The 13,437-nt window shown below is 28.8% G+C and overlaps 2 protein-coding genes across 2 annotated transcripts; both read left to right on the top strand.

Annotated features, from left to right (window-relative positions):
* The first annotated feature begins 394 nt into the window (after window positions 1-394).
* Window positions 395-4,000, top strand: LOC106759306 (LRR receptor-like serine/threonine-protein kinase GSO2). The gene is made up of 3 exons (XM_014642423.1): window positions 395-2,918; window positions 3,368-3,437; window positions 3,598-4,000. The coding sequence occupies exons 1-3, from the start codon at window positions 395-397 to the stop codon at window positions 3,998-4,000; spliced, it is 2,997 nt and encodes a 998-aa protein (XP_014497909.1).
* Window positions 4,001-8,369: 4,369 nt separating this feature from the next.
* Window positions 8,370-12,360, top strand: LOC106765251 (transmembrane protein 18). The gene is made up of 4 exons (XM_014649808.2): window positions 8,370-8,627; window positions 9,886-9,991; window positions 11,811-11,959; window positions 12,053-12,360. Exons 1-4 carry the CDS (start codon window positions 8,487-8,489, stop codon window positions 12,146-12,148), a joined length of 492 nt encoding a protein of 163 aa, XP_014505294.1. The 5' UTR covers window positions 8,370-8,486; the 3' UTR covers window positions 12,149-12,360.
* Window positions 12,361-13,437: the final 1,077 nt, after the last annotated feature.

The following is a 13,437-nucleotide window of genomic DNA, read 5'->3' on the forward strand; positions in this document are numbered from 1 at the left end:
TTTTTAACTAATAAATAGATCAATAGACACATCTACCAATAATTTATTTAACCTTTTTAACGATTATACTAAAGATATATAATAAATATTTTTTACAATATAAAATAGTAAATGAAAATTTTAAATTGTAGTATACCACAGGACAGAAATATAAAAACAGAAAATAGTTGTAAGTGAGTAACATTTAACACCCTATACTTTTAACTTTTAATGGCATATACATTTGAGTTGAAACTTTTTTCAAGTCTTAATTATTTTTTGTATAATTATTTTGAATTTTAATCTAGAATGCTATATATATGGCTCACGGGGAATGCTAACCTCACCAATATCATCTCTTTTGATACATTCTCAAGAATTTGTGTTTGTGATGATTAGCACCGAATTCTCAATGATGAGTCCGATTCATTTGAAAGTGATAATATTGATGCTGTGTGTGGCATTCAAGGTTGTTGGTGGTGAGCATGAGATTAAGTGCTTAGAAAGGGAGAGGGAAGCACTCCTCCGATTCAAAGCTTCCCTTCATGATCCCCATGGCATGCTCTCGTCTTGGACCACTGCTCATTGCTGCCAATGGAAAGGGATTCGCTGCAACAACCTCACTGCTAATGTCGTTAGCCTCGACCTTCACGGTGAGTATGATTATGATGAAACTCAATCAGGCCCTTATATCAGTGGAGAGATCCACGAGTCATTGGTTGAGTTGCAACAATTAAAGTATTTGAACCTCAGTCATAATTATTTTTCAAACATCCCAGAGTTTCTTGGTTCTCTCAGCAACTTGAGATACCTTGATCTCTCATGGGACTATTTTGGCGGAAAAATTCCAAGTCAGTTTGGGTCTCTTTCTCATTTGAAATACTTGAATCTAGCTGGGAATGATCTTGAGGGTTCAATCCCTCCCCAACTTGGAAATCTCTCAAAGTTGGAATATCTTGACCTCAGCTCCAACCGTTTTGAAGGAAATATACCATCCCAAATCGGAAATCTCTCCAAGTTGGAACATCTTGACCTCAGCTCCAACTCTTTTGAAGAAAATATTCCATCCGAACTTGGGAATCTTTCAAACTTACAACAGCTTTATCTTGATGATGGAGTTCTCAACGATGGGGGTAAGTGGTTGTCTAATCTCATTTCTTTAACCCATCTTTACTTGAGGTCCATATATGGTCTTAGTTCTCATAGTTGGCTGCAAAAGCTACCAAAACTAAGAGAGCTACGCTTAATTGATTGTAGTCTTTCTGATCATTTTATCCTTTCATCGAGGCCTTCCAAATTCAACTTTTCTACTTCCCTTTTGGCCATTGATCTTTCTCAAAACACCTTCACGTCACCCATGATATTCAAGTGGGTGACAAATATCACTTCCAATCTTGTTGAGCTAGACCTTGCTGGTAACAACTTGAAGGGTTCTGTATCCAATCATTTTGGCATGGCAATGAATTCTCTTGAGCACCTTGACCTTTCACTTAATAATTTCAAGGGTGACGTTCTAAAATCTTTCATGAATATATGCACTTTACAATCTTTAAAAATGACAGAAAATAATTTTACTGAAGACCTTCCATCAATTCTTCATCATTTGTCTAGTGGATGCATTGGATACTCGCTACAAGACTTGGATTTGTCAGACAATTATATTACTGGATCTTTATCTAACCTTTCAACATTTTTAGCTTTGAAGTCATTGGATCTTTCATTTAATCAATTAAATGAAAAGATAACAGAAGGTACCAAATTGCCATTTCAATTGGAATCTTTATCAATCTCATCAAATCTTCTTGAAGGTAGAATTCCCAAATCGTTTGGCAATGCATGTGCCTTAAGCACCTTAGACATGAGAGATAATAACTTGAGTGATGAGCTTTCAACAACAATACATCACTTGTCTGGATGTGCTAAATACTCGCTACAAGAATTAAACTTAGAAGGAAATCAAATTAATGGTACGTTTCCTGACCTTTCAACATTTTCAGCTTTGAAATCATTGGATCTTTCATTTAATCGATTAAATGGAAAGATAATAGAAGGTAGCAAATTGCCAACTCAATTGGAATCTTTATTAATTGGATCAAACTTTCTAGAGGGTGGAATTCCAAAATCATTTGGCAATGCATGTGCTTTGCGCATATTGGACATGAGCAATAATAGCTTGAGTGAAGAATTTTCAATGATAATTCATCACTTATCTGGATGTGCTAGATATTCATTGGAACAATTATATCTAAGCATGAATAAAATCAGTGGCACACTACCTGACCTTTCAATATTCTCATCTTTGAAAAAGTTGTGTGTTGATACAAACATGCTAAATGGAGAGATTCATAAAGACATTCAATTTCCACCTCTTCTAGAGGACCTACAGATGCAATCAAATTCGTTATATGGTGTGTTCACTGACCACCATTTTGTTAATGTATCCAAGTTATCTTACTTGAACCTATCTGACAACTCATTAACCTTGACGTTTACCCAAAATTGGGTCCCACCTTTTCAGCTAAGTTACATATACTTACAATCGTGCATATTAGGTCCAACATTTCCCAAATGGTTGCAAACACAAAATGAAATTATTGAACTTGACATTTCAAATGCTACAATATTGGATATGGTTCCAAGGTGGTTTTGGGCTAAATTGACTTTAGGAAATATCATTTCAATAGACATTTCATACAATAGTCTGTGTGGTATAATTCCAAACTTTTCTGAAAAGAAGACGGTTTCTGACTTAAATATTGCATCAAATCAATTTGAAGGTCCTATTCCACCATTTTTACGAGGTTCCCAGTCTCTTGATTTATCTAATAATAATTTTTCATATTCTCGTTCATTTATGTGTGCTAATGGTTCTGATGAAACATTAGGTCGTTTAGACCTTTCAAATAATCATCTTTCTGGAGAAATACCAGATTGTTGGAGTAATTTTAAGTCATTAACTTATTTAGATTTGAGCCATAATAAATTTTCAGGAAAGATCCCTACTTCATTAGGATCACTTTTTTTTCTTCAAGCATTGTTATTAAGAAATAACAACTTAACACATGAGATTCCTTTCTCCCTAAGACACTGTATAAATTTACTGATATTTGATATGTCAGAAAACAATTTATCAGGACATATCCCTACTTGGATTGGGAGCAAAATGCAAGAGTTGCAGATTTTAAGCTTGGGAACTAACAATTTCAATGGAATTTTCCCATTACAAATTTGTTATTTAAAAAACATCCAAATCTTGGATCTATCACTAAATAACTTATCTGGAAAAATTCCTAGATGTATAAACAATTTTACATCAATGGTTAATAAGACGTTTTCAAGTTACGGAAGTCTTTTGTATATTCATAGTGGTAATCGGATGCCCTATCAGCCAAAGGCATTCTTCATGTGGAAAGGTTCAAAACAAATATTCCAAACTACCGAGTTATCACTTCTAAAAGGTATTGATCTTTCAAGCAATAACTTTTCAGATGAAATTCCAAAAGAAATAGAGAATTTAGTTGAATTGATTTCATTAAATTTATCAAGAAACAATCTTACTGGAAAAATTCCTTTAAATATTGGAGATTTGAAATCACTCGAATTTCTTGATTTGTCTAGAAACCAATTTATTGGTTCAATTTCTCAAAGTCTTGCTCAAATTGATCGACTCACTGTGTTAGATTTGTCACATAATCATCTAACTGGAGTTATTCCAACTAGCACACAACTACAAAGTTTCAATATCTCAAGTTATGAAGATAATCTTAATCTTTGTGGACTGCCATTGAAAAAAATTTGCACTGATGATGGGCTGTCTAAAGAACCTCAAGAATCAGGCATTGAAATTCATGAACATTCTCTATTTGACCGTGAATTTTACATCAGTATGGCATTGGGATTTACAATAAGCTTTTGGATTGTGTTTGGCTCAATCTTATTTAATCGTTCTTGGAGACATGCTTATTTCAAGTTCTTTAATAGCGGTAAAATTCGCCAACTGCAAATGAAGCAAGTAGATTAAGAGGTAATAATGTTATAATATTCAGTTTTCATTTTATATATATATGGTTTGCTAATTTATGGGTTTTTAGTAGATATATTTTAGTACAGTATACCAAGATTTAAGTTATAAAAAAATTTGTTAAAAAAAAAACTTAATTTTAAATCAAGGATATTTTAATAATTTTAAAATTTAATTTAAAATAAAATAAAATAAAAATTATTTATTTGTCATGGTTCACATAGTTATTATCGTTTATTTTATTTTTTATTTTAAAAAATAATTATCTTTTAAAAATATATAATAAAAAGTAATAACTATAAATCAATCATACGATAAATAAATATTTTTTATTTATTTTATTTTAAATTAAATTTTAAAATTATTAAAATATTTTTGAATATAATTAATTTTCACAATTATATTATCATGTAAATATTTTAAAGAGTACATAAGATATAAAAAGAGATTAGTTATGAAAAATTGATTTGTATCACTATTACAACTAAAACATAATATTCACACTATATAACTCATTATTATATATTAATTATTTTTATTAACTAAAATAATATTCAAGAAATTATTTATCTATTAAAAATATTATAAAATTTCTTTATAATACTATTGCATTTTTTTTAAAAGATAGCATTTGTTTTGTTTTGGAACTTGACAAATAAACCTGTTTGCTTCTTTTGAAGGAAAAGTATGTTTTATTTAGGATTAAATATATTTTTAGTCTCTATATTTTGGGACGACTTTGGTTTTAGTTTATTTTTAAACTAAGGTACAATTTAGTCCTTCAACTTTAAAAATGTGTCAAACATTGTAAACATCCAAATGCTATAATGAAACGTGTTTGAAACCGCAAATAAAGTTAAAAAAATTTGGTAAAAAGAACTAAAACCAGAGTTTTCTAAAGTTGAAGGACTAAATTGTAACTTAGTTTGAAAATGGACTAAAACCAAAATCGTTACAAAGTATAGGGATTAAAAAAATATTTAACCCTTATATTTAAAAGAAAAACTCATCATATTACAGTATATATTTTTTTTTCATCACTCTGTTTACAAAATGAATGCCTCTTTTATAGTTTTTTCTTTTAAAATCCAAACATTTCTAACTTTAAAAATTAATTAAAACCTATATATAAAATTCGGCACACCACATGTTTAATTAGATTAGATTTGAAAAGATTATAAATTTTGATACAAGTCAAAATTTAGTTTGGAATCCATTAAAAACTTAATTTATTTAAATTGAATCTACGATGAATTAAATTGACTCGCCAATTTATTTTTTAAATTATATTAGAAAAATGAAAATTCTAAACATAAACTTTAACATAAGTGACAAAAATAATTTGATATTATATATTAATTTGTTTTCTATTTTTGTGTCTTTTAATTATATTTGTGCGTTTTTAATTATAAGTATATTTTTTAAATCATAAAAATTAACATGCAATTTCTTTTATTTTAAAACAGAAATATTTCCCTCCATACTTTCTCCTTTTATTCTCTATAGTCTACTCAACTACAACATTGTTTTTTACCATTTCAATATTAACTTCTTTTTTTTTTTAAATCTTGGCTTGCTTTGAAATGTACAACTTATCCCACATAGGTGATATTCAATCTAAATCTAAATCTTATTGGTTAAGTCCTTGTAAATAGTATCCAATCTCAAACATCTTTAAAAAGCCATAACAAAATATAAATCTTTTGGTCAATGAATATTGAAATGGAGATCAGTTCATATGAAAGTCAATTATTTTACCTTCAAAATATTATTTTGTAATATGTGTTTTTCCTTTATAAATTATAGGTATTTTGTTTTTGTCTATAAAAATTGAGTACTAAGTCCTCTCAAATTATAAACATATCAGTGTTACTGGTGGAGTTGAAGTTGTTGACGACAGTGAAGATAAAATATGCATTTCATTGTTATAAAATTATAAATATTTATTTTTTTATTTTCTTTTTATTTTTTAGTACTTTTATGTTCATAAAAATAATAAATGTGATATATCTAATTTATAAGACAGTACATCTATTTTGATGAAAAGTGTAATTTTGTAAAGAGTAATAATACTATGACATATTTTTACATTCATTTGACATATAATATAAAGATAAAATGGTCTAAAAAGTGTAAAGTTTTGTAGTTTTTGAAGAAAAAAGAGAGTAAAAAGAAAATAAGGATAGTGTCAAATGAATGTAAAAAATTTAAGTATGTTAAAGAATCATTTCTCTTTTGTAAAAACAAAACGTATATTTATTTTAAAAGTTGTTATCAAATTTCAATTTCGTCAATAATGAAAAGGATTTTATAATTTTGAAACGCTTAAAAAATAATAAATTTTTTAGAAAAATAAAACTAAATCTTTATATATAATTTTAGGAGGACAAAATATATAATTTGTAAATTTTTTTTCATAAAGAAGATCACTCAGAGAACCTGTTGAAAAGTTTGATTAAATATTTAATTCATGATCCTTCATAGTTTGTACTTTCAAAAATATTTAGTTTATTCCTTTTTTTTTTAAAAAAAAATATAATTCATTAAACTAAATTAATTAATTGAGAGCAACAATTCATTTACACATTGTGTTATTTTTCAGCATCTTGAAGAGCACTCGCCTCTTACATATCTCAAATATTTGAGCTTCTAAGCTTGGCAAAGCAACTTTCTACAAGGAAATAAGCTTCAAGTATGGCTGTTTTAGTTGTTGCATACATGTTTTCATTTTATATGGTGTTTGTATTTGTGTAACTTTTGTTAGAGTGTTTGATGTTGTTCTCTATTTGAATAAATTGGGATGATGAAGTTCAAGAAGAAAACTCTTTATTAGCATTGTTGCTGTATTCAAATATTTGTCATCTATTATGCTAATAATCCCCTTCCATACTTTTTATCATCAAAAACTTTGATTTTGTAATCACATTATTCATGTAAGGATTTGAGCCTGAAGAAATTCAACATTTTCACACATGCCATACTGCAATTTTTTATTTATAGAAATAAGAAAAAAAAGTGAATTGATGATTCCATCAAATGCTATTCTTTGGTATTAAATCAAATTCATTTTACTTGAAATGCTTAAATTACAAAAAAAAAAATATTTCAATTCTTAAAATATGCACAAAAAGAATATATTTTTGTAGTATCTAGAGGATAAATGTGTTGGGTCAAAATTTTAAATCTATTAATGACATTCTAAAAATATTGTATTATTTTCCTCCCTTTACATTTAAAATATTTGTAAGATTTTTTTGTTGATAATAAGCATACACAAAATGTTTATATGAATAATAATTTTAGCCTCTATATTATCAATTAAAAATAATTTGTTAAATGTATAATTGATATTAATTAAGACTGCATCCACATTAAATGGTGAGATAAACAAATAGTTAGAAGAATGGAGGAACTAAAATCTACAATGGAAGAGCACAAGGAGCTTCTGGCTGATCTTGTTTAAAAGTTCTGTTTCAATATTCATGCAAGCTTTGCCTCTTCCATGCCATTGACTGAAAGGTAACTCTTCAATTTAGGTTTTATTCATTTTGTTTGTTCTTTGTTGATTTTGAAATTTGGGTTTTCTTTCACCTATGTTTGTTCTTTATTGATTTTAGATGTGTGGGTTTTCATGAAATAAGCTAAATGTGAATTCAAGAACCATCATTGCTATTTTTGTGACATTAAAATAATATAACTTTTGCTTCAAATTGTTAAATTAAATCAATATTCACTTTACTTCCCAAAATATTCATGAGCGACAATATTATTTTGAAAATTATTAAAATATATGTTTTATATTATCAAGTATATAAAATGTGTATTTAGTCCTATAAAGTTTTTAATAAATTAAATACATTCTAAAATATTGTATTTTTTTCATTTAGCTTTAAAAATATTTGTTAAATTTTTATTAATGACAATGATAAAAAAATATATACATGAACTATAATTTTAGCTAGTAGATTACAAATTAAAAGTATAATTGATATTGATTAAGACTCATATTAAATTTTAGAAAAATTTAAAAGGAATATGTTTAAATTTTAAAAGGACAAAATATTAATGAAAAGATTAGAAATATATTTAAAATTTTAAAAATTTTACCATGATGCAGAACAAAGTTTTGCCGTAATAAGTTGAATAATAAGTTGAATGAAAACTAATTATTCAAAAGAAATTTTAGGGTTGAGAGATGTTTGTGCAATGATTTTTTTTCTTAACAAGGTTATTTTAGTCATTTAAGAAAGATGGGAGGTGCGGGAAAAAGGTATGAAGCAAAAGCCATCTATTTTGTTGGGCATGACAAGGGCCCGATCCAATAAAAGGCCCAAAAAGAATGTTTCGAGAAAGAAAAAAGCAACTAACATATCAGTTTTGACGAAGGGAAAGTTCATGCGTAAGAAAACCTCTTGCAGTGTATAAACAGGAGTTGAATCTGTGTATTGCACTGTTTTGTGAGACAAAAATTTAGAGTGTTAGAAGAATGGAGGAACTAAAATCTGCTATGGAGGAGCACATGGAGCTTATGGTAGATCTTGTTCAGAAGTTCTCAACAGATATTCGTGCTGGCTTTATCCCCGCTTATGATAACTTCATGGGTTTCTTCCATGCCATTGACTGGAAGGTAGCTTTCCAGTTTTGGGTTTTCTAAACTCCGTTTGTTCTTTTTTGATTTTCTAGTTTAGTGTTTGTTCTTTCTTTCTTTATGGATCTGTGGGTTTTCAATTTAAGCTCCGTGTTCTTTTGTTCTTGGAACTCACCGTTTGTTGTATATTGATTTTCGATTTGCGGGTTTTCAGTTTAAGCTCATGTTCTTTGTTTCTTGAGCTTTGAATTGTGGATTTGTGTTTTCAATTTGATTGTCAACGTGATTACCATAATGCGTTACTTCCTACAATTTATGAGGCGATAAGGACTTTCTGGTGTTTGTTACTTGAATGACAGCTGCAGTGTTGAAGTCTGAACTTCTCTTATACGAGGAGGGCGATTTTAGTCCTATTTAAATAGATGGTTTCTTTCGTCAAGTATCCAGCCACATCTCTTATCAATACCTTTCATCAACCTTTTGTGTTAGATTTGCTATTCATAGTTGCTCTTTCACATTATATTTTTGTGTTAGAGTGCAATATGAGATTGAATCAAACCAATTCCTCTCTTTTCTTATCAAAATCAAAATTCAAACAAAAATTTACTGGACTGAAGGGAGGCTTTCTAGTAATTTTTCTGATGAAAATGTATTTCAAATCAGAAAGTGAAAATGTTCTCTTGTGGTCTCTATCCTGATGTCATCGTCCATTGGTAGATGTTTAGTGCTTGTTTGTGCTGTGAGTGGCATGATTTTGTTCTTGGATCTCATTTGGTGCTATTATATTTTTTAGTGATATAATCATATGAATTTTTTTAGAAGTTGTGTTTGGTGATATTTGATTATTGGAATACGTATAAGTTGGATAGAAATTTTCAAATTCAAATTTGATGAAGAGGGGATGATTGTACGAAAACTATTACTTCATTTGCAATTTGGTGTACTAAGTGACCCTTTCTTTATTGTTGTGATCTTTTAATGTTGCATATTGGACATCAGTGGATCTGTAATGCTATCAAAGGTTATAAACAATATGATGGTATTTGTCTTGTCAGCTTAATAGAAAAGGAAAAATGGAAGAGAATTCATGTTGATTCTTGGCAGGAGTATCTTGAGATTTCATATCTATATACTGCTGTCTTAGTGTACAATGCTTGTAACATTTACATATGTACTTTTGTTTTCGAATCATGACCTTCAGTGTTTTCTGTTCTCAGATTGTTCAATCTCTATCACTTTTCTTTTTCTGAACTCTCCTTTTTGGTTTACTAATTTTTCTTTTTACCCTTTGTTTCAGGAACCATGGATAATGGGATTAGCAGGATTCCATGTTGTGTTGCTGCTTGTAGTTATCATCTCTAGAAAGAAGACGAACTTTCAAATGTTTTTATTCCTTTTGACATGTATGTTACATTCCTTACTTATTTTAGGCTGAATTAAAACTGATCTATTTATTTTGAGGCAGCTAGACTAATTCTTGTTTCATTTTGTTGATTTCCTTGAATCCTTCCTAATAGTAAAGTTAGTGCCTTGCCTTTGCTTGATGATGTTAGCTGAAATAAAATACCTCACACAAATTGTCTGAAAATGAGAGGAATGCTGTCCAATATTATGTTTGGCTTTGGGCTTCATGCAAGCATTTTTCTTGTTAATGCTTTTAGAATTGCAAATATACCTCCTATTGTCAAATTAGTCGGACAAAATCCAGCCATTTTAGCATCTTGAAACAATATATTCTTTTGCAGTGTGAAGAGCTCAAATTATTTTAAATTTCTCCATATCATTTATGTAAATATTTCTTTTAAAATGAGAAATTTGATGATGGATTATCATTTATATCCAGTACCCATTTAATCCAATTGAATATTCAAGCTCATTCATAACCAATTTGATGATATATCATTCTTTTAGGACACTTTGTCTTAACAGGGCTTGCTTTAGATAATGGATCGAGTGGCATAACTTTAGGAATCTGTTCGAAGAGGAAGGTTGTAGGACAACGTGGATGAGCTGACTAGGCAGATTTTGTTAGTATGTATTATATATAGGGGAGAAAATTAGTCTGATAAAGGGCAGTGCATTAGGAGCTTAAGAAATGTTGATGTAATTTCACTGGATTGATACAGTATTACCTAGTTTCTTGATTTATCTAGTTTAACAGTAGCAAATATGAACATAACGGATTCTCTGCATTAGTCTTAGATGTGCTGGACTCGTCTTTCATAAAGTACAAAAGTTGAATCTTACTTAAATTTCAGTAGTAGAGTCTAGAAAATTTTATTCTACTTTGATGTTTGCTATCTTTCTGCAAAAAATTGTTGCTTTGTGCCTATAAAAAGAAATCAAGTTATAAAGATGGTAGGGTAACAAACAATTGTACCATACGTTTTATGTGATCCTGAAATTTTCGGAGACAATTTTCATTTTGGGGAAAATTAAGTTAAATTCTTAATTGGCAGGATTTGCATAGAATCATTATAAATTTAAATCCTGAAAAGAGGATGATGATGCAAACAAAGGCTGTTTAATATAAGAAATATTAGGTTCTATTTAGGATATCGTAGATTTACTGATTTTTAGGATATAATAGTGAAATTTGCTCAATATTAGTTATCTACAATTGCCTAAGCAGTGATATATCATTTCATTATGTATCATGATTAACCATCTATGTCCTGAACTCGACGATTCCTTGATAAATAGACTGTAAAGAAATGGATGCCAAGGAATGGTTTTACATCCGACATACCTCTTATGCAAGAGCTCTTTGGTTATGAAGAGCAAGTGATGCAAATGCACTATACCATCTTTAGGGCAATCTATTAAAATTTTAAAATTTGTGTGGTAGTTATTGACCCAATGACGGCTATATTTATCTTTTCCTAGTATTATTAAACTTTGTTGATAACTAGTGTTGTTTTTCTGTGACTAGTTGTTTATCATTTTAACACTATCAATCTCCCACTTTTATATCAACATTATGTGACTTCTACCTTTTGTATTGATTGGACCGTTTATAATCCCTGCCACGTATGTGGTCTAACTGTCATTAATTTTTTCCATCCCCTTGTATGCTTGCAATCTTGCAGATATTTCTGAAGTTCTAGTCTCTATTAACTTTCCTCTTTGTTCCCACAATAGAACATTATGACTTCAATCTCCCTTGTGGGAAAAGACTTGGTTGTTCTTGAAGCTTCTCTTAGTACAAATTGTTTGATGCAGTGGCTGGTGTATATCTTGCTGAGCCTCTGAACAGAATTATGGGTAAAAACTGGAAAAGCTTCTCTGGTCAGAACTACTTTGATCCCAGTGGGCTATTTATGTCAGTTCTTTGGTCTGGACCCCTTCTTATCATTTCTATGATAATCTTGGTTAGTACTTTCCATCACATAACCATTACATTGCTGCTGGTTTTTTCCCTTTCACATTTAAGATTGACTTGAAATATCTTTCTCTATGTGCAGGTCAATACACTCTTCTCCTTATGTTACTTGATTGTTAGGTGGAAAAGAGCTGAACTGAGACATCGTGCAAGGGCTGCTCGTAACAAACAAGAGTAGTTCATGCTATTGGCAATGTAATAATAAGGTTTTGCACAAGAATTTTGTTTTTCTTTTTTAAGATCTGCTTATTTAGTATTTTTATTATTTCTAAGTATGTTTGTGTACACTATTTACGGTATATTTTTTAACCTTTTAGCTCCTTTTATTAATAAAGGGGCTGAGTATTTAGTGAAGTGCTAATGTGACAATATAAACGAATTGTTTGAATATTTTTTAACCAAAAACTCTAATATCTAAGCAGTAAACGTAACTTTGTAATATAGTATAAACTATTTGTTTAATTGAACAATACAACTAATATATAAATAAAAAAAAATTTGGTTATAATTTAAATTAAAATATAAGTTACATATTTAAAATGTTTATATCCTTTTATTATATAAAATAAATATATATCATGTAAATTTCACATGCTAAAATACTGGTTCGATTAAATTAGAGGTAGGTGTTTGAGGGTGGGGTAAGATATGGATAAACTTATTACCCAATCTACTAAATCAGTATCCCATTAGGTTGCGTTTTTGCAATTTTCTTATATTAAACTTAATCTAATCCAATTTAATATTGAGGGAGTTGGATTGTCTTAGATCAATTGAATTAAAATTTTGAAATTTTTTTGTTATTTTAGTTCAAATTGCATTTTAAAATGTCAATCTAATTAAAAAAATAGCATTATATTTACAAAAATTAATTCAAACATTGAAGTAAATCAAAAGTCAAAATATTATTAGTTTGTCTAAAATAATTCAAAACAGAAAAATATATAACACAATTTGTCTATATTACAAATTGTCCAAACTAACAAGTTATAATTATAAAGTGAACATGAACATAAAGTAAATATAATTTAAAGTTTGAAAAATACACAATATTTGGATACATGAAGTCTTCCTAAAATGTCAAACACTATAAAACAAACGCAAAAATATAGTCAATTATTAGTAAGATGAAGTTTAAGAATGAAATGTGTAAAATTTAAAAATAAAATAAAGTGTACTAGTAGAAGGAGTAGTCCTAAATTTTAATGTTTTCAGTCTCCATAAAAGAATATATCCAAAAGTATTTATTGTCAAACCATACAACTATGACAATATTAACATTTAAAAAAAATATTAAGGTTTATTCATGTAATTTAGATGGTAAATTTTTAACACATTGATGTCAATTTTTGGACACAAAACAAAACTTCTATTATTATGGGAGTCAAAGAACTATGTAAGATTATCATCTTTAACATCATTGTCCAAATATATATGAAAATCATTCCCTTCTTTTCATGATTTATT

Source organism: Vigna radiata, chromosome 1 (assembly GCF_000741045.1).
Source record: "Vigna radiata var. radiata cultivar VC1973A chromosome 1, Vradiata_ver6, whole genome shotgun sequence".
Lineage (NCBI taxonomy): Eukaryota > Viridiplantae > Streptophyta > Magnoliopsida > Fabales > Fabaceae > Vigna > Vigna radiata.

Coding starts and splice junctions, on each gene's coding strand:
- LOC106759306 (XM_014642423.1), top strand. CDS start 395: ATGAGTCCGATTCATTTGAAAGTGATAATATTGATGCTGTGTGTGGCA. Junction 2,919..3,367: donor AGAAATACCAGATTGTTGGA/GTAATTTTAAGT, acceptor ATGCCCTATCAG/CCAAAGGCATTCTTCATGTG. Junction 3,438..3,597: donor CGAGTTATCACTTCTAAAAG/GTATTGATCTTT, acceptor TGATTTGTCTAG/AAACCAATTTATTGGTTCAA.
- LOC106765251 (XM_014649808.2), top strand. CDS start 8,487: ATGGAGGAACTAAAATCTGCTATGGAGGAGCACATGGAGCTTATGGTA. Junction 9,992..11,810: donor GTTTTTATTCCTTTTGACAT/GTATGTTACATT, acceptor TGTTTGATGCAG/TGGCTGGTGTATATCTTGCT. Junction 11,960..12,052: donor TCATTTCTATGATAATCTTG/GTTAGTACTTTC, acceptor CTCTATGTGCAG/GTCAATACACTCTTCTCCTT.